This window comes from Nicrophorus vespilloides, unplaced genomic scaffold, assembly GCF_001412225.1.
Source record: "Nicrophorus vespilloides isolate i.1.1-1 unplaced genomic scaffold, Nicve_v1.0, whole genome shotgun sequence".
Taxonomy (NCBI): domain Eukaryota; kingdom Metazoa; phylum Arthropoda; class Insecta; order Coleoptera; family Silphidae; genus Nicrophorus; species Nicrophorus vespilloides.
This window is the reverse complement of record NW_017098252.1, coordinates 68,115-93,638: the sequence shown is the minus strand read 5'-3', so window position 1 is coordinate 93,638 and position 25,524 is coordinate 68,115. Positions and strand designations below refer to the sequence as shown.

General features: G+C 34.3%; 4 protein-coding genes across 4 annotated transcripts in view; 2 read left to right on the top strand and 2 right to left on the bottom strand.

The window, feature by feature from the left end:
- The first annotated feature begins 559 nt into the window (after positions 1–559).
- On the top strand, positions 560–2,856 carry LOC108562006 (rab-like protein 6). Its single transcript, XM_017920176.1, has 4 exons — positions 560–789; positions 852–1,314; positions 1,372–2,461; positions 2,517–2,856. The coding sequence occupies exons 1-4, from the start codon at positions 648–650 to the stop codon at positions 2,697–2,699; spliced, it is 1,878 nt and encodes a 625-aa protein (XP_017775665.1). The 5' UTR covers positions 560–647; the 3' UTR covers positions 2,700–2,856.
- Positions 2,857–2,897: 41 nt separating this feature from the next.
- LOC108562010 (DNA-dependent protein kinase catalytic subunit-like) lies at positions 2,898–14,999 on the bottom strand. The gene is made up of 11 exons (XM_017920181.1): positions 14,812–14,999; positions 13,852–14,193; positions 7,111–13,793; positions 6,689–7,056; positions 5,595–6,625; positions 5,147–5,538; positions 4,890–5,089; positions 4,587–4,828; positions 4,122–4,528; positions 3,687–3,946; positions 2,898–3,634 (listed from the first exon to the last, which is right to left on the bottom strand). The coding sequence occupies exons 1-11, from the start codon at positions 14,939–14,941 to the stop codon at positions 2,965–2,967; spliced, it is 10,725 nt and encodes a 3,574-aa protein (XP_017775670.1). The 5' UTR covers positions 14,942–14,999; the 3' UTR covers positions 2,898–2,964.
- Positions 15,000–15,154: 155 nt separating this feature from the next.
- LOC108562011 (serine--tRNA ligase, mitochondrial) lies at positions 15,155–16,559 on the top strand. The gene is made up of 3 exons (XM_017920182.1): positions 15,155–15,760; positions 15,813–15,997; positions 16,058–16,559. Exons 1-3 carry the CDS (start codon positions 15,173–15,175, stop codon positions 16,527–16,529), a joined length of 1,245 nt encoding a protein of 414 aa, XP_017775671.1. The 5' UTR covers positions 15,155–15,172; the 3' UTR covers positions 16,530–16,559.
- A 1,227-nt stretch (positions 16,560–17,786) lies between these two features.
- LOC108562012 (mucin-5AC) overlaps positions 17,787–25,524 on the bottom strand; it is a 53,090-nt gene continuing 45,352 nt past the window's right edge. Inside the window, exons 2-7 of the mRNA XM_017920183.1 lie at positions 19,922–23,027; positions 19,551–19,863; positions 19,198–19,489; positions 19,011–19,141; positions 18,765–18,941; positions 17,787–18,704 (exon numbers count right to left, since the gene is read on the bottom strand). Coding sequence (XP_017775672.1) covers positions 18,543–18,704; positions 18,765–18,941; positions 19,011–19,141; positions 19,198–19,489; positions 19,551–19,863; positions 19,922–23,027 — 4,181 coding nt within the window. The 3' untranslated portion in view covers positions 17,787–18,542. The remainder of the gene's footprint in view (positions 18,705–18,764; positions 18,942–19,010; positions 19,142–19,197; positions 19,490–19,550; positions 19,864–19,921; positions 23,028–25,524) is intronic.

Here is a 25,524-nt window from a genome sequence, read left to right as displayed (position 1 = left end):
CAAAATGTATTATTTATTCTAATAAATTTTTGATTTTTTTCCACATTAAAACCTTTCTTAAATTCGAAGATTTTCATAGCATTTTGTCAATGTAAGTATGTATTTAGTTCCAGTTAATCGTAAATATTTGTACTTATTAAACTAAATAATATTAAATACAAAAAATAAAACAATATCAATCTCTTAAGTAATTAGTACTTCAGAATACGAAATGAACATGAAATTAAAATAGACATTTAAGGAAGAGAACAGCTACGTCCTGTCGACGTATTACGCCAATCGCAAAAAACAAATAGTTAATCTAGTTTTTGCTTTAAAAGGAATCAATCTGTATTTTTTTTAAATGTATTATGATCGGAAGCGCCATCTTTCAGATATAAAATTATATAAAGTTCTATGAAGTTTTTTTTGAGCGCAGTGGAGCGATTCTCTGCGCAGAATTTCATGAATGGAATGAACTGTCACGAACTGTCAAAGTCGACATATACATGTTGAATATATTTTTAATAGTGTTTTTTAATATTGTTTTAATTGTAAATAAAATTTGCAAATGTTTTTGCATTCAATGAGAAAATATTGAAGTCGTATGTGTCGTGTTTATAATTTAGTTGTAATTATCATTTAACTTTAGATTGACATATGTTGGAATGTTCTCAGCTATTAAGAGGTTCACTAGTAAAGGAGATGGGGCCTCTAGTAGTGGAACTGGGGTTGCCTCAAAGCCCCCTGGCCACCAAACAATGTCTTCCTCTTTACAGAGGAAGTTTGCAAAAGGAGTTCAATATAACAGTAAATTTAAATCCATTTTATGTTAAATATATCAAAATTAAGTTAATATCAATGTGTTTTAGTGAAAATAATCATCAAAGGTGATAGGAATGTTGGTAAAACATGTTTGTTTCAAAGGCTGCAGGGAAAGAAATTCATGGAGGAGTATATTCCAACTGATGAGATCCAGGTAACTTCTATTCAGTGGAGTTACAAAGCCACTGATGACATTGTTAAAGTGGAAGTTTGGGATGTGGTTGATAAAGGGAAGAAGAAGAAACGTTTTGAGGGTTTAAAATTGGAAAATGCTGATATGCCAGAGGAGACTGCATTGGATGCTGAATTTCTAGATGTTTATAAAGGAACTAATGGTATCATCTTAGTTATGGACATTACAAAGAGTTGGACCTTTGAATATGTTCAAAGAGAAATGCCTAAAATTCCATCTCATATTCCAGTTATCATTTTGGCTAACCATTGTGATATGTCTCATCATAGAACTGTCACCTCTGATCATATTAGCTACTATATTGAATCAATAGAAGGGTAAGCAAATTGTTGAAGATTTTTATTTTTTAAATAAAGTAATATTATATTTTGCAGAACTCGAACAGCGCAAGTGCGTTATTCTGAGTCTTCGATGCGTAACGGTTTTGGCTTGAAGCTCTTGCACAAATTCTTTAATTTGCCATTTCTGCAATTACAACGGGAAACGCTTTTACGTCAATTAGAGCGTAATGAGAAAGAGACCGATGCAACAATACAAGAGCTCGATTTGTTCGCAGAGTCGGACGACGCTAATTATACTAAATTCCAAGAAAATTTGACGCGTAGACGTAGGGAAATTGCCGATTCCAATGCGAATATACCGCCACCGGCCGTTCTACCTGTGTCTGCAAGTAGCATGCAGTTAGGAAGCGGCGGAATTAGTAATGTTGGCACAGAGGTAAAACGATCTCAGAGTGCTTCGATTATAATCGGAGCGGGTAAACCAATACCATTTGGGAATAACGGTATAATGCAGAAAAATTCAAGCTCGCAGAGCTCCGGTAAAACATCCAGTCAAAGCTCTGGTTTTGTGTCCAAGTTTGGCGTGAGAGAGGACGGTGTAGCGCCGGACCTTCGGAGACTCGAAATAAGTCCAATAACATCCGTTGAGGAATTCTGTCCGGACGGTGGTCAATTGGATAGAAGCTTTTTGGATGATGTGCAAAGTTATGCAAATACTGCCAATAACGAAGTGGACGAATCGGACAGCGACGGTGAAATTGGTAATCCATTGGTATCGGAGTACCAAGATGACTTGGAGATGGAGGAAGTGAAACCAAATGTCTTCCGTAAAGGTGGAGGCAGTAGCGATATAGATTTGGATATGAAGCAGACAAACGATGAGTTCGATTCGACTATTAATTCGGAGATTTCGGAATTAACGTCTGATGCATTTGATACTTGGATGGGGGCTGATTCAAAGTGGAGGAGGTCTCCGGAGGGCGGTGAAGATGTTAGCGCCGTTAGTCAAACATTGGATTACAGTGGAAGTACTGTTTATGATGATAGCACTAGTGTAACATCATCGAACGTTCACATGGAACTCTTAAGCTCGAAGCATAGTCATAGTCCAAGTAGGAGTGACAGCGAACAGACATCTTCCGTGACATCATTAAAAAAAGAGAAGAAAAGGGACAAAGAAAAGGTAAGCTGCATTAAAAATATTTTTCGAACAATTCTCACGTAAATAATTTTTACAGTCTGATAAAAAGCAAAAAAGTAAGAAAAGTAAAGACAAAGAAAAAGTTAAAGAGGCGAAAGGCGAGAAGAGGCATAAAAGGAGATCGCGCGAAGAGAACACTTCGCAACATCGGGATGAATTGGAAGAGTTTCTCAATGGATCAGCAAGTCCTTGTCTGGACGCGGCTTACGAGGCTATTTAATTGTTCGCTTTATTAATAATAATAATAATATATAATGGCATGTCTATGTACATGCTACTCGAATTGTGATGGTGTTTTTGGGGCGCCTCCATTTTCCCAGGAAAATAAAGTTTAAGATATATCTAATTAATATTATTATATTTACGCTGTAGACACATTTATACTTTATCATTTTTTATTGTTATATTAAAGAACTTTACTTAAAATGTTAACAATTTTATATGTACGAAAAAAAGAACATTAATAAATCAAATGTTTCAAGAATTTAAATCCATGGATCCCAGCCATAATACATTCTGCACAACAAGTTGTAATCTGTCGCGTGATCTAAGAGACATTCCACTTGATCTTCGCAAGATAAATTTTTAGAAGCTTTCGTAGCTCTAACATTGTATTCTGCATATCCTTTTACAATTTCCAAATACTTAGATTTAACTGTTTCAGAATCGTTTGGACGTAGAAGTATTTCATCGCAAATTATATCAGAAGGATTATCTCCCGCAAATTTCCGTTCGACGAATGATATCTTTGAGTCGCAATTGGTGGATTTCAACCAATCCGTTGTAGGTTCTTGGATGAATACTTGTACAGCTGACATCAACACTTCGCGTTTTTCTCTAAGAAGCTTTAATGCATGAACCATAGTCGGTTTTAACGCGTTCACTTTATGCGGTTCAAATAATTTGACAAGTTGCGGAGTTAATCTGAAAGGCACTGTTTCTGCTACCTGCAAATGCACAGCTTTACCAAATGCTGTATCAAAATCGATACCTATTGCTTTTCCATTCTTTGTTGAAATCAGAATATTGGATAGATGTCTATCGCCAATTCCTAAAAGCCAATTGCAAAGGCACATCACGGTATAGCTTTTAATAAAACTCTCGCGCAGTGCAAACAGGTTTTCAGCGTCTACGCTCATCGCATCAAAAGAGATTCTGAAAAACGAAAGATTAATATAGTTTAAAAGTGTTATTTGTGACAAACTACTTCAAAGGATTCCCGGGAATTTTTGATGATAAAGTTTGCATTTGAGAAAATGCTTGGATTCGATCATATTTCACTAAAGCATTCTCAAATATATTTCCCTTTTTTCCAGCACTTTCTAACCAGTTTCTATGAGAATTTCGAATATCATCATATCGGAATTTTGATCTTTGTGATTTTATTCCCTCCATGATAATATCTCCCAAGACGCGAGTATCTTCGACCCATTCGATAAGTCCCAAATCCTTTGTTAAAGGAATAACCTGAAATCATACCAATAATTATGTGTATTTTAATAGAGATTTAAAATTCAAATATTTTGTATGAATTCAAATAGATTAATATGAAATGAATTGAAAATGATGAATTATGATTAGTTATAATTCAATATTTAGTGGTTTTATACATATAAATATTTGTATCATGGTAGATTATTACCTCATATGTAACAATGTTCAGATTCTGTTGATTATTATCCTGCCTAAGTACGCTGTTCATCAATTTAAATATCTGTTGAATTCGTTGATCCTTCCTCAAGTCTTCATCATATTTCACCAAGAACTTATATTCTTTAGTATCACTTCCAATAATAGACAATACTACAGGTTTCCGTAATGAATTCATGATTTTTAATTCTCCTGAGAAGGATGCGATTTTAATATGGTACTCGGGTAGTGGTCTTCCCTCTCCTTTATATTGTCCGGGAATTTCAATTTCACCATTCTCTTCCGCTTTGAAATCTTTCAGCCAATAAGAATAGTATCCTAAATCGGTAGAATCATTTTCAGAAATAGTATTCTGCAGTTTAACTATTTTCATATTAATTTTCTCTACGTCAAAGGCACCTTCAAAAACAATATATATATTATATTAAAATAATTACAACCTAATTAAAGAACCTACCATCACGAATTGATTGCATAGATTTCTTATATTTGTTATATTCTTTGAATCGTTTTTCATAAACGTTCGAATTCCCATACAAACTTTGCCATATTTTATCGCCTTCGTTTTTGAAAACATCTGCATTCGGAGCACGTCTTAACTTATCCAAAGCAGTTCTCATTACAACGCTTGTAGGGCACAAAGTCTTCAACGACTCTAGTAGTGTATCGATTAGTGGATTATCCAATAAATTATCTAGGCTAGAAGAAGCAAGATTAAATTGAAATAGCAACAAAATACAAATATTTTAATATATTATACCAATCACATAAGGCTTTGGATTCCGTATTCAGATCATCCATAGACTGCTTGGTTAACCTGTATGAATATTGCAGCGCATTCGGATAAGTTTCCGCTAATTTAACTAAAAGTTTACCAACAGCTTCAGTCTTAGGAGAACCTATGAATGCTAAAAGTTGAGGAATCCATGGAATGAACATCCAGACTGGAACGTTTTTGCACTACAAAATAAATGTAATAAAATCAGAAAAAAGTTTTGACATTTGTATGCAATATACTTCTTTAATAAAATGTTGAGTATCCTTACAATCCATTTTATTCAGAAGGTTTGGAAAAAGCAGTTGACCTTCTTTGGAACCGTAAACCATTGATTTTATGCTAAACGTGATAGCAGTCGCGTTACAAGTTGAATTTAAATTAAAATTGGCTAACTTGTAGAAACCTTCAGCCATTTGACTAGTGTGCAGATTCTTTTCTTCGCATAAAACCAATTTTTCATGAAGCGTACGCAAATTATATTGAATTAAATCACTTTGACTGTTAATTTTATATTTTGCCAATGAAGAATAATCCTTTTTAGATGTCATTTTAACAATTTCATCAGTAAAATTATTCAGTGTTATTGATGCTGAAAGAGCTATATCTAATTGGTCGCTCTGCAAACCAATGTCTACAACAGAAGTTAAATGTAATTTCAAAGTTAACTAAATACGTGTGTATACTTACCAATGTGTCGGAATGCACTAATTAAGGTTTTGAACTCATCTTCGGCAGTTTTAGCCCTTAATAAAATGCATTTACTGAACATCAAATTGGTTAAATGATAATTCTTGTTACTGGGATTTTTCACAGCACTTCCGTGATTCTTTATATGATTTTTTGCAATGGATAGATGAGATTGCTTTAAACAATTATTTATCAAATTTATGTCTAAGTTAAATAGCAAATCGTCAATTCCATCCAAATTGCCAAATTTATTTTTAAACATTTTAATAAATTGATTCCAATATATGTTTCTTGTTTCGGCCTGTACAATAGAACCCATCGATTCCAAAGAGCTCTCCATCCACATTTTACCCAAACTGTTAAATTTAACTTGCGAATTGTCCGTAGTTATTTGATCATACCATTCCAAGAAATGTTGTACATCTATCGCCGTCCTCATTTGCATTATAGTCTTGAGGCGGAGCGTGCTGTACAATGGATTCAAATTCGCCCATTCTTCAAGAAAATTCTGTTGATACGTATCCAAATAGGTCTTGATAAAATTAGGATCGTTTTTCAGTACACCTATGAAGGCCAAATTATCACTGTAATTAGATATCAAGTAACTTCCGTTTGTCTTTATATCTTTCAGACAGAATTCAAGCTCCTGGAAAAAAGATTTCATCAAGTTTCCATCCTTTAAGGAGCATCTAATATTTCCTTTGATATAGTGAGGTAAGAGTTTATCTCTGTTCCACTTATCATTAAACAAATTATTTAAACAGTTTTCTGTGCCTACAACTTCACGAATATTATGAAGCATAGAATCCCAATTTCCAAGTTCAGAACAACAATGGAAGTACGATTGGTAGTAAAAATCTTTGAGATCAGGGTTTGTAGCTTCTGATAAAAGAAGATTATATGACTGTTGAGCTTTGGACCAAAACCCATTATTTTCTGCATTGATTGCTGAAATATTGGTACCGGTACAATCAAGATAGTTTAAGAAAATTGAATGTACCATGTCCCAGTTCTCTAGATCTTTGTATAACCTAAATAAATGGAATGAATGTAAATTTAATGGTATTATAAGTTCATTTATAATTGTTACTTACTCAGCTAATCGAATCCAATGCATTTTCTCGATATTCATGTAACTTTCAGTTCTCATTCTCTTTGCCGAAGGTTCGTCAAATGCTCGACGACGTAAATACTCTTCAAGAATTAAGCATCCCATTGATATTAAACCACTGTTTTGAGCGACAGAAGTTATAATGTTTGGATGAAAGCACATCGATTCATACTTCATGCTTATATCTAATAAAGCACTCATTAAACCAGAATCGTAAATGTCTGAGTCCCCAAAGATTTTATTAATTGCCTCATTCATTTTACTCATAAATTCTCCTGAATCCTTCGTTGCCGTATTCACAGCAAAATCGAAGAAGTTTGTAAATAACAAACGTGAAATTTGCGTATCGTTCTGAAGATAAAAAATAATGATATTTTTGAATAAAATTGAAAACATTATACTTACTTTAGATAATGTTAATAACGGAATTAGCAAATCTTCAAAAGTGATCTCTATATCAGGATAATCTCCGATGCGGTAACTTCTGGTAATCTTAATCTCATCCTCTTTTCGTTTACTCATATCCTTTCTCAGCCACTCTTTGGTCCGAGTCTTTTTCGTTTCCCTCGCAGCATGCATCTTGTTGACTTCCTTTTTATCTTTAATAAATCTTTTATTTTTCTGATAATTTGTTAGGAATTGCGGAACCTTAAAAACGGCTTCCTGTGTTTCAACAGTTTGATCATTATCAGGAATCAACAAATGACTGGATCTTTGAGAAGCCAAAGAAAGTCTTTGTGTAGCTTCAAACTGTGGAGCTGCAGTAGCTACGAAAGATTTTTCACCAACTGCGTACATCGGCGTTAACGAGGAATGACTCCTCCAGTTGCTTGAAAACATCATATCTTTGTAATCGCACTTGTGTAGAGCATAGGAGAATATTTTATTTTTCATCTTTTTATCCATCAATTTCAATAAGATTTCTAAACTGTAGCTCATGAATATATCCTCCGTTGAACATTTATAAAGTTGTTGCAAAATGTGGAGAAATCGCTTGTAAAATTTATTGGGCATGTCCTCGGTACTCAACCAAAAATTCAATATCTGCTCTTGCAATTCAGGTTCTGTTTCATCGAAACCAGAAAGTAACATATCTTTTGCCTTATCTATTAACTCAATACACATATCATCATTAGAATCGCAATATCTCCTATACACTTTGATTAAAATATCGTAAATTATATTCCTGCATTTTGCTTCCTTTTGACTGAAAAACACTACACATTTCTTCAATATATCAGTCAATTCAGTCACGGATAAAACATCCACCGATTTATTGACCATTTCCAATGTCAACATCTGCACGTCGATGTTGGAGTCATCGAACAATTTATTTAAGTTTATATGACATAATTGTTGATCATTCAAAACATGGAAACGTGCGTAAAGAATCTTCATCAAAATAATTTTAATATTACCAAAACTAGCTTCTAAATGACTTATGACGATGCTTAAAAACTCATCGCAAATTGGCGGATAATGTTTAGCCATTGCTTCCAGAGAATGATAGAAGTTATTGATATTATTCTTCAATAAATCATCCATTTTTTTCATCACAAGCTGAACGAACTTAGGTAACTTGTTTTCTTTAAAATCTGCGCTGTAATTTTCAGTAAACTTTAATGCAAGTCCGACAGTTTCAGCAGCTTTTGTACAAGTTTTAATTTTACTGTTACTTAGTAAATCTGTTAGTTTCTTTGCAAAACTTTGTATTGTATTTCCCCATGGTTTAATATTATTTACTAAGAGGATATGTGAAAGCTGGATGCCATGAACTGAATTTGTATTCAACGATTCTAGTAATAATCCATAGTCAACAGCAAACTGACTATTTAACTCAATTAAGTGCTGAATGAACATAAGATTGCGCTTGAAGATTTCGTTGTGTTCGTTGAAAGCACGCTTCATTAGATGATTCATCAAATTAGATAAATCTTCATCTTCAAACTTTGGAGACCAAAACAATATCATAATCAACATATCGTGTGTAAATCCGTTTATCTCATTCTGAGCAATTATTAAGTTTATGATTGGTTTAATCAAATCATCGGAGAAAGGTTTAAGATGATCTCGTACATTAAAAATTGCTTGGGCTAAGAAGAGTTTCGTGTTCAATGGAGTAGATTCTTTAAGTAAAATTGATTTAAATCCAAGTATCCAAGGGGGTTTATTATCTTTTGGGATCAACCCTTGTTGTAATATGTGCATGAGTAATCCGCAAACAGTGGACATGCATTCGTGGTTATTCAAAGGTACGTCGTACAATTCAATTTTCTTCTTGTCTTTAACATTCACCTGAGAGCGTATATCAATATTAGTAAAATCGTATTTTGATATACCTTGGCTCAGACTACTCATAAATAAATTTTGTGATTGAATGTACGTTATTTTCGGTTGCTCTTCAATCAATTTGTTTTGAATATTGACTGCAACGCTTTTAGTTTTGATTTGTTCATCAACCAACAGTTCAAAATTATAATTTAAGTTATTATTTACCAATTTACACCACAGCACATCATTACCATCTTCATTCAATCTGTTCAATAATTTATTATAAAACTCTATGTTAGTTTGGCTATTGCAAATCACAGTAACTGCAACTTTATAGGCATAACATTGATAAAGTCGAAATATTTGCATTTGAGTTTCATCAATTGGCACAGATTCTTTACATACGTTCAATAATATCTCAATAATTTTAAACAAAAACTGTTTCTTATTTCCCAAGGAACAATCTTTGCAAAGTGTATTTATACTTTCTTCATTAGCTTTTCCAAAGAATGCATCAATTAAGATGAAACTAATCGTTTTTTTCTTATAATTTTCGGTAATTCTTAATTCCTTTAAAATATCTTTGATTATATGTGAGAAGAAAATCTGGAAATCTTGGTTATTGCTAACATGAATTAACTCCTTTAAAACGTTACACATTTCTATTGCTTTTGGATGACTCAAAACACATTTGTAGATAGTATTTAGAATTAAAATTTGGCTCATGGTGAATTCTTGAAACATCAAAGAAAGATTCCAAGTAAGATTATAATCGATGTAAAAGTTCAGGGCAATCATAAAAAGATCAACAGAATTACTCATTGTTGCAGCATCGACTATTTGTTTAGTGCATAAAGTAATTTGCATTGAATTTGGATTTGATTCGATAATTTCGCGTTGAATTCTCTGACAAATCTTTGATTTATCATTGGAAATGAATCCAAGTATCTGCAAAATCTGAGTTACAAAACTAAATATTTCTTCAGGTGTATTGGCTATTGATTTAATTATGCCGAATTTATCATCAACCCAGTTTGCTATTGTTGCTGAATTCACTACTCCATAAGAACTTTGATACTGTGACAGTATCATAACCACATTGTCAAGATTTTCACTCAACCAATTCCAATATTCTTCAAAGAATTCTAACAAACAATCAAAATCTTTCGGTCCTTGTTTTAATATCTCAACAAGCAATTTACAAACTTCATCTTGTTTGATGTGTCTTACAACGTTACGCAAGAAATCATTCAGAGTTTCCTTGCTTAACAAATTGATTATAGTTTTCTGAAACTTTTTAAATATGTATAGTCCAAATTCGATTTCTTTATGATCATCAAACACTTTTTCGAAATCTTTCAGACTGTCCAAAATTATGCTGAAATTATTCCTTCCGAGATATTGAAGTTTTAAATCGTAGTACTCCAGCACATACAAATTATCACTTAAATTTGACTTCAGCTCTGCAATATCTTCACTTAAATTATATAATTCCCCCATATCTATTCCAGTTTCGCAATGTAACTTGATTAAACCTCGTAGTACAGTTTTCTGCAAATACGAAGATTGCGTTTTTGAAGAAATTATATAAAGTTTTAACTGTTCAGTAAAGATGACCATTTGAGATGGTTGAAACGAGACAATTAATTTGAATAAATCTTCTGTGGAATTATCCATAATTTCGTGTATCAAGAAATTGCAAAATTCTATATTAAAAATAATATTCAAATCTATTGAGGCAAATTTAATTATTGAATTATGCAATACTTCCAAATTGCTTTGCATATTCTTTAAGGCAATTGGATTTTTCTGGGCTAGAAATTTATCTGAATCCCAACATCGTTCCACAATATAATGATTTAAATATTCAATTAATTTGTTTGTATCATAGCTTATGTGATTTTTCGTGCTAAATATAGAACCTTCGATTAAACATGCAAGACTTGAAATCCAATTGATAATATGTTCATAACTTGTTGTTTGAAATTGAGAATTTTCTATTAAATGATGCTGGAATTCATTTGAATCTAAATGAAATTCCTCACTAGGTGCCAATTTCGTGAACAAATCCATGCACTTTTTCCTGATCCCGGAATTTAGCGATGAACAATGCTTTAAAAGAAAGTGGCTTACGTTAATTGTTGGTAACAAATGTTTCCTTTCTCTCAACACTCGTAATAATCTATCCATAATTATATCAATTTGATCCGAGTCATCTGTATAAAATGAATTAACAAATATTTCTAATATATCTAACCAATACATCTTCAAAAGTATGTCCTTTTCTCTAATGTCCACATAGATATTATTAAAAATCAGTGCCGCTCCTAACTTTTTTGACGAATCCGGATGTTTTGCAAAAAAGCGGATATTCTCAACGATTTTTAAAATATTTTCATTTTTTTCAAGCTTAGAATCTTGGGGATTCTGTTTAATAGTCCAATGCACGAATTCCTTAATGCAAATCCCAGAGAAATCTCTTACGTTTCCATCATTAGGATGTGAAATTCCTTCAAATAAGGTATCAAGTACAACCTGACACTGTGCTTCCAGACAATGCGAGGATGAATACCAATGCATTAATTGTAGACATAATGGTTTAAATAAATTTGTTATATCCTTATCGGCATCGCATCCCAAGCACAAAAGTACTTTGCACATCCTGCTTAATAGTTTGTTCATATTTGTCTCATCAGAAATTTGCTTTGAAATACCAAGGAAAATTAGCACTGCCGTATGTAAAACTTCACAAGCTGTGAACCGTTTCTTCCTGTCACTGCAGTAAATTGCTAAATCCAAGATTCTGGGCATCAGTTTATCCAAGTACAAACTCATTACGTTTTCAGGATATGGCAGATCGACTTTTAAATTCATATTCTTGTTCCAAATAACCTCAGCCAAACCTCCGTGCTGGACAAATTCCAAGCACAAATCACCATCCATCCTTCCTAGAAACGCCAATATTTGTTTCTTCAATTTTAACAGCTCGGGCTCGTCTTCCACTAAAATTCTTCTTTTCTTTAAAACTTTTTTAGTCTTTCTCGTTTCTAAATTTATGTTTTCTGGACCAGAACCTGATTGCGACCGTAAGAACGAGTCCAAATGTGGTAAAATCTTCACTAGCAATGGTCGCATTTGCTCTTTCGAGAGATGATCACACCAACGAGTCAATGTCTTCAATCCAAGTTCCGCAATTGTCAAAATCCTTCTGCCAATCGTGAAGACGGCTATGAACAAATCAATGGATTCTATATTGACGGCTTCGATGATTTCTAATGGTGCAGCGAGGAACATTTGCAAGCATGCAACTTGCAAATCGTCTTTGTAATATTTAATTTTCAAAAATACTCCACGCAAGAATTGCACCATGTATTTCAAAGATTCGTTTTCTGTGGTTTTAACTTCTTTAATATATCCCATTTTATCAGATAGTTTCAATGATGCAGCCAACATCTTGTAAAATCCACTGACAAGTGGATGTTCCAGAGATTTAGTGATTAACTGTTTATTGAACAATGATATGTATTCTCTGAATAATGTTGGATCTACGGATTCTAATAAGTCCACGCAAAAATCAGTGATATTAACAAACATCGCAAAATCAGCCTGTTTAGTGGCTTCAAATGAATTACCAAGATCACTCGTAGCCATTTCATCATCCTTTCTCTGCAAATTTAAATTCAGTTTGTAAATCATCGATATCACTGTAAAAACTAGTTCTTTTAACATGGCTTGAGTTATGTGTTTTCTAATTTTCTTATTCAAACCAATTTTCTCAAACTTCCCAGTATTAGGTAAAAGCATCAGGCTTCTCCACAATGGTAAGAATGATTTGTAAGTTGTTTGTTGTTCATTGATAACCTCGACGGCTAAGGTGTGACTACAGGTCCAAAGTACACTTTGATGTATCACATCCATAAGATAATACTTCAATTTGAAATTTCGACAACAGTAGATGCGATAAAATATGATGATCAATGCATCGGCAGCGATGGTTTGATGTCGTATTAATAATTTAGGAAATAATTTGATCAATAATACGGTGATGCGTTGTAGAGATTTAACATGTTTGAAACTAATTTCATCCATTTGCTCGATGTATTCCGAAATTGTTTTAATATACGTAGGTAAGTTCTGTAAGTATTTCTCGCATAAGTCTGGATCCTGCATATAAAGATATTCCAATTGTTGGATTAAATACAGAAATATGTTGTTCACTTCAGTCATGCCGAAGTGAATCTTGCATGGAACAGCTAAATATCCTAAAGCTGATATAGATAGGTCCATTCTATCACCATTAAATCTTCTGCTAGATATGTCGTCCTTAAAGTTTTTTAACAAATCTTTGGTCATTAAATTATGTTCTTCGTTTACTAAACTTAAAGCAACTTGTAAGTTGTAAGCATCTAAAGCTTTGATTCCAGCTCTGAAATCTTCTGCGTTACTTTCTAACCACGGAAGCAAGGAGGTTTTCCACAACTTATGATTTTCAAAAATCTCTTTTTTAAATTTCGAAGAGTGCTGTGCGAAACATTCCAATGCATTTCTGTATGCGGTTCTGATTTTTTCGGATCCTTTATAATCAGCATATTTTAATAAACACGTATGTAATAATTTTATATTTTCTTCTGATATATCAAAACAACACATGTAATTATTTATGCATGCGAACAAACCAGTAATCGTCGGTTGAGAAACCTTCTTAGAGTAAACTTCTTGGTAGAGGAATTTTACTAAAGTCGTTTGCAACTCATCGCATCCTACGTATGAATAATACCTTGCCAACATTCCAATAGTTTCCGCTGAACAAGCAACAACTATAAATATATTAGCAATTAATATGTTATTATTTGTGATAAAAAATTAATAAAATACCAATACTAGCTGTTTCCTTAAATTTGATGTTAGAAATTGCCTTCTTAAATATTTTATTCTGATCATCTTCCGATAGAGGAATTCTCTTAATCAGAATGTTGTTGATAATCTGTTGAGCTTTCTGTTTTAATTTTGCATCGCCGGCGTTTTGTGCGGCAATGCATGTGGCAATTATTTTTGTAACATAATGGATAACTTTTTTTGGGAATTCCGTAATCAGAACGTATATAATTTCAGTGACTTCTTTCACAGATTGCATAAAGTTTTTTTTTGACGTAGTTAGTATAATGAAATTATGTAAGCTATAAGGGGTGTCTCCAAGCGTTGCAACTATATAAGGCTCTGAAAAAAAAATGTAAATTGGTTAACTGATGATAAAAATAAAAACAAATTATCGTCGTGAGTTAGCGAAAGTACAGAAATATCAAATTATGAAAAGTATATTTTCCGGCATCTACAAACAACGTAACAAAAATACATGTTTAGTAGAAAACTTATTTCAATAAAACCTCATAACTGGATAGGCTTCATGCAGTGGCGGATTGTTTTAATATCATTAATTAGAGGATCCTCAAATACATCTTGTATAGAGGCCCCAAATATCCTTGATCTGCCACTGTGACTATCTTGAAGTAAGATTATTGGTAGTCAAGTTATTAAACAGTAAAAGTTATGATATAAAAAATACATTATTAAGAATATCTCAAAACCTAACTTAATATCAAATTACATTATGATAAACTATCAGAACTTATTCAATAAAAATCGTATTCATAATATTAAATATAAGGTGCATCATATTCATGATACAATATGATGCAAACGCATCCTTATTTTGAATTCTTGGATCATACCAAAGTCATTTAGAGGATTAGTAATGTATGCAACCAATTATACACAATAGTATTTAATGAAAAAAGTATGTTTACTTTCATATATTTATAGTGTTTTTTTACTTACCAGCTGCATTATAATCAATTTCTTTTGAAATGAGTGCATTTATGTTTGTTACAATCAGGAAAGCTTCTGTTGGATTACCATTTTCAACGGCATCAAACAATGATTTTAAGTGCGATTCCATTAATTCCATCGTAATAATCACTTTATTATGAACACTAACACTAATTTAACATAAATTTACAGCATATTATGATGAATATCTACAAGGAAGACATCACTGTTAAGTGCCTTTACAATACGATTCACTGAATTGTGATTACCCATTTGTCACAAACGGTTGATTTCGCGCAAATAAGCAAGCAGCAAACCTTCATACACAATCTTCACTTTGAAAATATGCACGTAACCTAAAAGTGAAGAGATGTTTAAATTTATAAGGAAATTAAGTACGCAAAATCAGAGATCTGTTAAGCTCTCTGAATTCCCAGATTTGAATGTGGAATATTTGTGTAACCCAAAGAACTTGCAGTCAATAGCAGAAAACATTAACCGAAGGAAAGGAATTGGAAATGTGGCTCTGGTCAATGAATTGAAGCAGAAGCTTGAGTCAAGTAAGCCAGACACAGAGGAGTATTTAGAATTAAAGAGATCATTTTATAAGGAATTACTACAAATTCCGAACTTCTCTCATCCTGCTGTTATTAACTATGGGGAAGATCCAGTTGAGGTTAAGCGTACAGGAGAGGAAAGAAAATTTGAATTTAAGCCAAGGCAGTTCCATGAAATTACCAAAAGGTTGAATTTAGCAAGGACAGAACATCTGGGCAATGTTTCTGGCACCAAAAGTTATTACTTTTTGGGAGAGTTAGCTGAGTTGGAGCAGGCCTTAATTCAGTACACATTATGCAATTTAGTTAGGAATCAGTTTAAGTTGATGTCTGTACCAGATCTATTGGATAGAAGAATCATAGAGAGTTGTGGTATGAGTACAACTGGTGAACGTACTCAGGTAAAGCATTGCTAGATTATACACACATTTGGATAGAGAAAGTCTGTTTCAGGTTTACAATCTATCTGAGGAGCATAAATCAGATCTCTGCTTATCAGGAACGTCGGAAATGGCTTTGGCAGGTTTCTTTGCAAATAAAACATTTGATTTGAATGAGTTACCACTTAAAGTGGCCACTGTAAGTAGATGCTTTAGAGCTGAAACATCCAGTTTAGCTGAAGAAAGTGGAATATACAGGTGGATTCCAATTTACTAAATAAATTTTTCCTTTACTGATTGTTTCTGTAAACATTTCAGGGTACATAATTTTACTAAAGTGGAGATGTTTGCTGTTGCAAGTCCTTCCCAGTCAGAGCTTTTGCTGGATGATTTTAAGAGTATTGAAGAGGAACACTTTTCTAGTCTTGGTCTGTGCACTCGAACTCTCGACATGCCACCGCACGAGTTGGGTGCTCCAGCTTTTAGGAAGTATGATGTCGAGGCTTGGATGCCGGGCCGAGGAATGTTTGGGGAAATATCGAGTTGCAGCAATTGCACGGATTTTCAGGCCAGGAGGCTAGGAATTCGTAGCGGCGAAGGGTTCCTGCATACTCTGAATGGCACTGCTTGTGCCATTCCAAGAATGATGATAGCATTAATAGAAACTTATCAGAATGATAACGGCACCGTCAGCGTTCCAGAAAAACTGTGGCCTTTCATGAGAGGGAAAAAGAAAATAGGTCGTCAAAAGCAAATCCCTGAATTGAAACTTATTAAAAATAAGAAGTAATGAGATTTGATTTGTTGAGTAATAATAAAAGGTTGAAATATTGTTGTTTCGTTTTCCTAAAAAATAAATCACTTTTATTAAATACAGTTTGTATTATTAAATAAAGGTAAAAGTATTGCACTATATCGGTTTTAATTAGGGTTTTCGAATTTTTACAAAAAAAAATGAGAAAAACCTATTTTGTATTGCTCACACGGATCAATTTCGTATAAATATATTCAGAAATAGAAAAAAACTCACTTGCTACTAAGCTGGGTTTAATCGTCTTTAGATCATTAAATAATGAACTAAATTATTCGTTCTTCTCTTTGTACTCTCTAATAGTACTTCCTTTTTTAATAGGTTGGGGAGGACAAAGTCTTGAAGACATTTATAAATTGATTTTTCAAAGCAAGCTATGATTCGTGTTTCTTCTTCGCCGCTTTTTTCATCATAGTAGTTATCTTCTATTTAATAATTTGACATAATTTTCATGATATTTGTCCAAAAAACTTAACGATCTCACTTTTTGAAGCTTGTGAAAGAAAGTCTTTGTCGAAACGTTCTGTGAACTTTGTAAACTAACAAAAACCTCACTAAACAAAAATCTTAGAATCAGTATTATTTTTTTTCAATTCACATAATAAATTATTTCCTTTGACTGTGAATCTGCTGCTATCCTTAACACTGTCCTTTTCCATCGACTTGGCTGAAGGTGCATATGCTGAACCTCATTCATTTGACTGTCCATCTGTGATGAACGATGGCCCTATTGCTGCAAGCACCAAGGGGCCTCATAAAGGGTCTGGCTTGACCAGGATTCGAACCAGCGCCGGTTTGAACGTGGGTAGGACGACTTAACCAGTCTGCTATTAGTCGCCTAAATATTGAAATATAAGAATTTAATTCTTGATAGAAGAAAATAACAATTTAGTTAAAAAAAAGAAAATTGTGGAAAGGTATAGCAAAATAATAGCATTGGAATAAATTATAGTCCTTTATTTGTAAAGGTATTTAGATTCTTCATTTAAATTACATTAAAAAAAACACTTGGCATAAAATTTGAATAGTGTAATAAGATACTGATGATAATAATAATAATAGTATTAATTATTTTTCATTAAATTCTTCAGATTTACCTTCAGTTATGTACATAAAAACGAATCGAAACAACATTCCAATTATTTACAAATAATTTCGACCTAAAGTACGTTCTCTTAATAATCTAATTAACCATATATAAATAACTATATCTTAAAGTTAGTATTTTTTTATTTCATATCGCAACTTATAAAATATTGTTATTCGAGTGATTCGAAAATGTTAGCCATCCGCATTTCGCAAATTCCTTCATCGCATCGAACGAAATTCATTTTCGAGCAAATATCAACAGTCGATCGTAGAATTCGAAAATGCAGATGGCCAAGAAATTTCCATACACATCAAGGTTCATTGGAGGGAGGGAACAGTTATACATTTTAAATAACGTACAATTATGTTTCTTTTGGATTACGAGCTGGGATTGTTCAATAAGCTTAACCATCATTCAATACGTAACATCAATGAATATACATATATATTTGTTTGTTAAATTCATTTATACTTTTCGCTATCCCAATTTTCTCCGTCTTTGTCGTCATTTCTTTTTTGTTTTGTTTTGTTTTTGGAAGTTTCTCTAATCCATTTAAAACTTAAGTCTTAGTTAATTAACGCGTTCACAGCCGTTGCACTAATAAAGTAGTAAAATTGTCTGCAAATTGGCTGTAGTCTGACTAGAAAATCCTGGTCATAAATATATATTTAAATTGCCTACAAATCCTCATTTCAGGGGGAATAAGTCTAAAAGTTGAATACAATATTTTTTTAAAAATTTGAGCATTGATGTTCTTGTTGTTGTTATTGTTCTTGTAGTTCTTCTCTCTCTTTCAGTGTGATGTTGTATATACGGGTGAACAAATTTAAATATATAAATATATACACGTGGATGATTTTGTCGCAGATTATTTTGTTCTCCATGTTTTTTAGTGTACTTCCTTAGAAGTTCGTGTCGTAATCAGAGCGTCTGCGGCCGCCGTGACTGCTTCCAGGATGCTGGTTGTTCCCATAATACTCGTTATAATAATAGCCATTCCATTCAGATTTCCAACTGTCGTAGAGATTAGCCATGCTATTATCATGGATCGAACCCGCTGATCTCTGAAACAAATAAGTTAAACATTGACATTATGTTCTTAACGACAACAATAATAATCATACTTTTTTGGGTAATTTCGTATCGTAATGTTTATCATTCCAAACATCTTCCATATTGTAAATATCGTCAGCGCCGAAGTTATCGATTCCAGCCATGTGGTTTTTATTGAGCTCATTAAGCATATCTTCGGTTAATGGGACGGGTTGCTTCTTTTTCGCGTTTTTCTGTCTATTGACTAACTAAAGGGTATAAAATGAAAATACGTTATTTATACACAAAAAAATCGATTCAATCAATAAATTACGTACCACACTTACTCCAAAGATAATGACGAATAGAAGGGATGCCAAACCGATGACAATAACGGCAATGGACCATTGAGGAAGATTGTATTTTTCATCAACCGAACTTACGGTTGGGTAAATCTGTTTTGGAAGAACTGTAAAAATAATTACGTTAATATTACTTCTTTCAGTGAATTTACTGTATACGTACCAATGAAATCTGTATACTTGGGATCAACGATAAAGTTTCCTAAGCTTAGTTTTCCTTCGAGTTTTCCATCGCTGATGTCGCTTGATTTAGGTGCACGGTTGGAAGTTTTAGTTAAGGCCACATCGAGTGTATCGTGGAATAACTTTTTAATTTCCAGAGTGTCTACTTGGCGCCCCAGATCGTTTAATTCGACAAGATAGTCCACTAATACGCTGCCTTCGCTGAAGCCATCAATTCTAATCTTCTTATACCACTTGTTCAGTATGTTAGATTTGCTGTACACATCGTCGAGCTGCGATGATAAAAAGCATTAAGTATATACTTACAAATTAATCATTGTATGCAATAATTACCTGAGATTGAACTTCGTTTGCCAATATTTGCCATTCACGAGTGTTACTATCCAGTAATTCCGGTACCCATTTGGCACCTCCAACCAGTTTAATGGTTCCTGCAAGATCACACTCTTTGTAACATATTCCAGGTGTCGTTGGTTTAGGTGTGGTCGTAGTTGTTGTGGTAGTAGTTGTAGTGGTAGTAGTAGTCGTCGTGGTTGTTGAAGAATTAGCCGCCAATGAAGCATTGTATTTAACATCCTGCAATAGCTTAACAACAGAAATTGGTGTTGTAAGGACCGACGGCCAACCGGTAAATTCAGTTGTTGCCCTAAAAGTAAATACAAATTACAAATTTGCAGTGATTAGAAATATACAAAATTGATTACCTCGAAGGCCATCCTTTGTGTATTGATGGTGCTGTGACTACTGGTACATCGTAGTTAATAGATTTAGGTGTGGTTAATCTACCAGAGCTGGATTTGCGAACGCCTCCTCCAGGTCTACTAGGGAATACAATCTTAAAACCTGCCGCTGTTGTGCTTGCAGCCTTTGCAGTTGTTATTTCAACAGTGCTTGGAGTTTCTGTTGTTGATTTAGGTGTGAATCGCCCTTTGTAACCAGCAGGCAAGAATGCAGAAATATCATCCATCGTTATTCCCTTAACCGGTCCTTCTTCTCCAGGTTTTTCAGTTGTAGACTTTTTGTAACCTGGAGGTAGCAAATCATCCAATTTAACAGAAATAACTTCAGGTTTAGAAGACTTCTTGAATCCAGGTGGTAGTAACGCAGACATATCATCAACAGTAATAGTTTTAGATTGTTCGGTAGTGCTTGGTGCTTTGTACCCTGGTGGTAAAAATGCGGCAATATTATTAATTTTAACAATTTCCTTTGGTTTAGATGACGTTGTTGGTGATTTAAAGCCAGGTGGTAAAAATGCAGCAATATTATCCAACTTGGGTATTTCTTTCGATTTGTTTGTAAGCTTGAACCCAGGCGGCAATAGGCCAGTCGAATTTTCAATTGATTTAGGTTTCTCCAATATTGGTTTGGTTTCATCAGGTTTCTTGTATCCAGGTGGTAGGAATGTCGGAATGTTATCGACCTTTTTAATTTGACCTGCTGTAGTGTTCTTTGCGTCAGAAGGAGGTTTAAAGCCAGGTGGTAAGAAGCTAGAAATATCCACTTGTTGAACAGCAGTTTTATTATTTGCTTTTATTCCGATAAAGTCTTCCAATGTTTTTGGTGCTTCAGCTTGTACTTCTTTGGTTGGCTTATACCCAGGTGGCAAGAATTTCGTAAGGTCGGGTATGTTAATATTATTCTTTGCTGAATCACCAGTCGATCTACCTGCAGGTTCATCGCCTTGAGGTAAGTCCAAGTGCACAGGAGGACGAGTAGTCTTCGGTGGGCGAGTCTGGTATCGCGGCTTAAATGTTGGTCGGGCAACCGCTGAGAATTTCTTAATCACGACTTGAGGTGATGTTGTTCGAATAGTCGTAGTTGTAGTGGTCGGAGTAGTGGTTTCAATATCAATCATAGTCGCATTTTTCTCAATTTGTACTTCTTTGATTACCGTAATATTATTACCGCTATTATTAAATCCACCAGTCAACAAGGAAATTGATAAGTCTGATTGAACCCTATCTAATTTATCGTTCAAACTTTCTGTAGACGTATTTGGTTTTGAAGAGACCGTAGTCACAGGTTCATCGGTAGTTGTAGGATCTTCGTCGGAATGTTCATTAAGCAATTTAGTTCTTATGTCTTGTTCTACGATGGGCGAAGGCAAATATCTTGCGCCTGAAACGCTTCGACTAGTTTGTACTGAAGCGATTACCACCCAGGAATCAGAAGAGTCTTCGGGTGTTGAAGGCGTGGTAGGCGAAGTTATTTGTTCGGTTGGAAGTGGATTCGGAGTAGCGATAATAGTGTTATTTACGACGCTTTTAGTTGTAACGACAGAAACGACAGGCTGAATAATGATCTCTTTGTGAGATTCATTCGCCGTTTTAACATCGTTTTCTTCGCTGGAATCTATTACAGTACTATCAATGAACGTTTTGAAATTGTCATCCTTCACCATTGTTGAAGGTTTCATTGTTAAGACGTCGTAACTTTTCACTTGTGGCGCGACGGTTGTAATTGGTTCACTTTGAATGTTATTACTTATTGTTTCTGATTTCGTACTACTGGTTGTTGTAATTGTAGTTGCAGCTGTAATAGTTGTGGTAGTAGCAGCAGTAGTTGTAGGAGGTGTAGAAGTCGTAGTAGTAGTGGTAGTAGGAAGTGGTGTAGTTGAAGTTGTCGTGGTTGAGGGAATGGTCGATGGAGTGCTTGGTGTACTTCTAGTGGTAGTAGGTGGAGCTTTTGTAGTAGTAGTTGTTGTCGTGGAAGTAGTAAATGGTTCCGTTAATTCTTCAGATTTATTGGAATCAACAGCGTTACTAGAGTTGTCTTCATTGGATTCGCCGTTTCTGAAAACAATTTTGGCACCTTCTTCGTGAGTATCATTAATCTCCTTCGAGGTATCTTCTGTGCTTTTCAAGTAATCGTAGTCGGTCGTAAACTCGTCATCGTCTTCGTACTCTTCACTCTCATGGCTAGGCGGTAAAGTGAAGAACTGCTCAGGTGCTAAAGTGATTGCAGCTTGCTTGATAATTTCCACATCGTTTTTATGATTAGAATTATCAGTTTCCTCTTTGATATCCTCTAAAAGAGAATCGATGTCGAGGGAACTTTTCTCCGTGGTGGTCGTTGTAGAAGTCGGCGCCTCTGTTATTTTGAAGGGGAACCGTCTGTGGAGTGTGGTTGCTGGTATCGGGGTTGTGGTCGCCCGACCAGATTTCGTTCCAAAAACTTCCCCGTTGCTGTTTACAAAGTAATCCTTGACTTGCGGCTTCGTCCTGTATTCTCCTTCCTTTTCCGGAGCGAAAATTCTCGTACGGTGATTCAGAAAACTGTTGCGGCCCTTCAAGAGTATATTATTTTCTTTAGTTTTATCGTTATCTACATTCTGCAACGAGTTTGGTGGTTCCGAGAGACGGAATCTGTTGTTCTGCGATTTGGGCTGCTCGTTCCATTGGTTAGGGAAGTTGATGGAAGGTTTGAAAGGGCTGGCGCGATTGCTGAATTCCGGTGGAAGATCAGCCGGACTTTCGATTGTAATTTCACCTAAAAATGTTTCAGGTTGTGAGGGATTGTGGTTGTGTGATTTGAAAAGATGGGAATAGTTCGGACGATGTGTGGAAGGGACAATATTTTCTGTAAACTGAGGCCGGAAACCGTGTGGTTCATTGTAGAATTGAGGCTGTTGAGTTGATGGGAATCGATACTGTGGCAGAGTTTGCTGCAGATGCAACGGGAGGTCCGAAGTCTGCAAGTCTCTCTGCGGATAATAGCTGTCCAAATCATCTTTGAAGTTGTTGTAGTCGTCCTGTTGGTAGGTCGGTATGAAACGGGGCTGCTGTGCTCCGAAGTAGTAATTTTCATCTGAAACGAGAGTAAGGGGAAAAATGAGAAAAGAAAATGTTAATAGCTCTCCTCCAACACGTTTCGTTCCTATCCTATCTGAAAGCACACGCGCCTTGCATTGCTAATAACTATGGAAACCATAAATTCTAATTACGCAAATTGTTACTGCCCCACGGAAAATTAATATTCATTCGTCGCCACTTAAGCTCGACGCATACATACGGAAAGTTTTGCGGCTCAAAAATGCCTCGTCCAACGAAAATATTATATCTTTGCCGTGATTAATATCCACACATTATACGCGAACTTTGCTGGAAAACTTTCGGAACTCTTAAATTAAACATTTTTTTGCCCACCCCATTCACTTCAAACTCAACCCTCACCCCGAGCTATGAGCTATGCAGATATTAAAAAAGTTTCGCTCTGGTTAAAAATAACACAAAAAAACAACAACAAACAACACACAACCTTTTACGGATATGTAACATTAAATTTAAAAAATATAAATAGAAATTTTACAGTTTGTAATTATGCAAAAATATTTAAAGAAGAATCCTTTTTATCCCAACTAAATATACTATTTGAAATAGAATTATTGTATGTTATGTATGGTGTGGATTTAATATTAATCTCATTTATTCTAAATTTCAATAGTACAGATATAAAAATGTAAAAGATGGATGAGAATAATATATTTTTCTACTAGTTTTATGTCTATGATAAAATTGAAATACAGTTTCTTTTATATATATATCGCAGTGCGTCAATGTCATTGTCGAAGTTGTTGTTGTTGAGAATTCTACCTCCTCTAGAAATAATGAGGATGGCTTGGAAGTCGTATTTTCGCGGCGGGGTTGGAGGGGTCTGTCAAAGACGAATGCGGGTGAGAGATTTATTGCGTTGAAGTGGAAAGACGCGCAGCGACGATTAGATTATCATATTGCCGAATGAGCGTCGCGACGCCGGCAAATTGCAGCATTCCTTCTGCTTCTTTTTTTTTCCTCAACAAATTCCGTTTCCCGGAACCGGTGTGTAGGAGGCAGGGTTCTTCGAACACAAACAACAAGGGAAAACTTTCAATTCCTTCCTGCACTTACAACTTCAGGTGCATGTTCTTTACTACTCAATTTAAGTCTGGAATTGGGTCGTTCACACCTTGTCAAACTTTGAATGTCAGCTCTCATTCACCAAAAAAAAATTACTGCATTTTTGTAATTATTGCTTAACAATTGAAAATAATTATGTGAAATTATAGTATAGGTTTTGAATGATTTTTTCTTATTCCAAGAACATAATTTAAAATATCAAATATCATAAAAATCATAAAATATCAGAAATCTGTTTAAATTAAACATTGAAGAAATATTGTTATTTTTTTTGTCATAATATATTTTGATACAATTTTGAAAATTATTATATAATAAATAGAAAATTTACAATTATTATTGTTTACTTGTACTTCCTACCTCATTATAAGTAAATGCACGTAGGCCTATTGTAAATCTTCATATATTATACAATACTAACATTGGTTAACATTAATTAGAACTTATTCTAGATGGTTTGTCTTTGTTGCGTTATAAAATAAGTAATAGAGAAGCATGGGAGTGATATATTTCGATATTTGTATGGAAAAGAAATAATAAACACTGTAGGAAAACGAAAGTGAAACTTGCGGAGCGAAGAAAACTAGGCCGTACGTTGACAGTTTCGTTGTTCTTGCTGCATGCTTCATGCAACCTAGATGAGGTTCAACAGTAGAAGTGGTATCTATACAGTTGCACCACACACGTGAGATTCATATTTAATTACAAAACATTTACGAGCAAGGTCGAACATAACTCCAAGCTTTCTTCATCCGAAGAGTTGAGTGCACATATTTTGGGCGTATGCGAAATGACCTTACGCTTTGCGTTTAAGGAACGGCGCCGAAGGAGCGACAACCTCCACCATCAGATGATTCATTTCTCTTCGGATAACAGTTAAAATCCGACGATTTATGGTTATTCGGGTATTATGCAAATTCGCATATCTTTTTTTTTTTGGGGAATTTTTTATATTTTGTTTCATTCCCATCCTTATGTTTGCTTTGCGAGGATAACAACAACCTGGAACACATTGATCTGCATGAACCGAACACTTGGTTGGTTTATTAATCCTCGCTGATCTGCGAAATATTGGAATTACCATTGCAATGAGCTATTACCAAATTGGATGGGTTTAGTGTAAAAGTGATTGAGATGGGTGGAGCAATCAACAATAACAACCTCCTCGACTTGAATGCATAATTCGCAAACATAATCCACTCGCACATTACGGCCGTAATTGCTTCGGTAATTAAGGCGTTTGCGGCAAAGGATTAAATACAATTGTGGCTTGAGTGCCATGTCCCTTGCATAAGCATCCTTGATCTTTGCCGGAACGCATTCTTTCAACAAAGTTATATTACTCATTATTATTTATATATGATTAATAAACATAATCTGAATAACTTTAATTTCATCTTGAAAATATT

Coding starts and splice junctions, on each gene's coding strand:
- LOC108562011 (XM_017920182.1), top strand. CDS start 15,173: ATGTTTAAATTTATAAGGAAATTAAGTACGCAAAATCAGAGATCTGTT. Junction 15,761..15,812: donor CAACTGGTGAACGTACTCAG/GTAAAGCATTGC, acceptor AGTCTGTTTCAG/GTTTACAATCTATCTGAGGA. Junction 15,998..16,057: donor GAAGAAAGTGGAATATACAG/GTGGATTCCAAT, acceptor TAAACATTTCAG/GGTACATAATTTTACTAAAG.
- LOC108562010 (XM_017920181.1), bottom strand. CDS start 14,941: ATGGAATTAATGGAATCGCACTTAAAATCATTGTTTGATGCCGTTGAA. Junction 6,626..6,688: donor CATTGGATTCGATTAGCTGA/GTAAGTAACAAT, acceptor CCATTTATTTAG/GTTATACAAAGATCTAGAGA. Junction 3,947..4,121: donor TGAACATTGTTACATATGAG/GTAATAATCTAC, acceptor GTATGATTTCAG/GTTATTCCTTTAACAAAGGA.
- LOC108562006 (XM_017920176.1), top strand. CDS start 648: ATGTTCTCAGCTATTAAGAGGTTCACTAGTAAAGGAGATGGGGCCTCT. Junction 790..851: donor AAAAGGAGTTCAATATAACA/GTAAATTTAAAT, acceptor AATGTGTTTTAG/TGAAAATAATCATCAAAGGT. Junction 1,315..1,371: donor TATATTGAATCAATAGAAGG/GTAAGCAAATTG, acceptor TATATTTTGCAG/AACTCGAACAGCGCAAGTGC.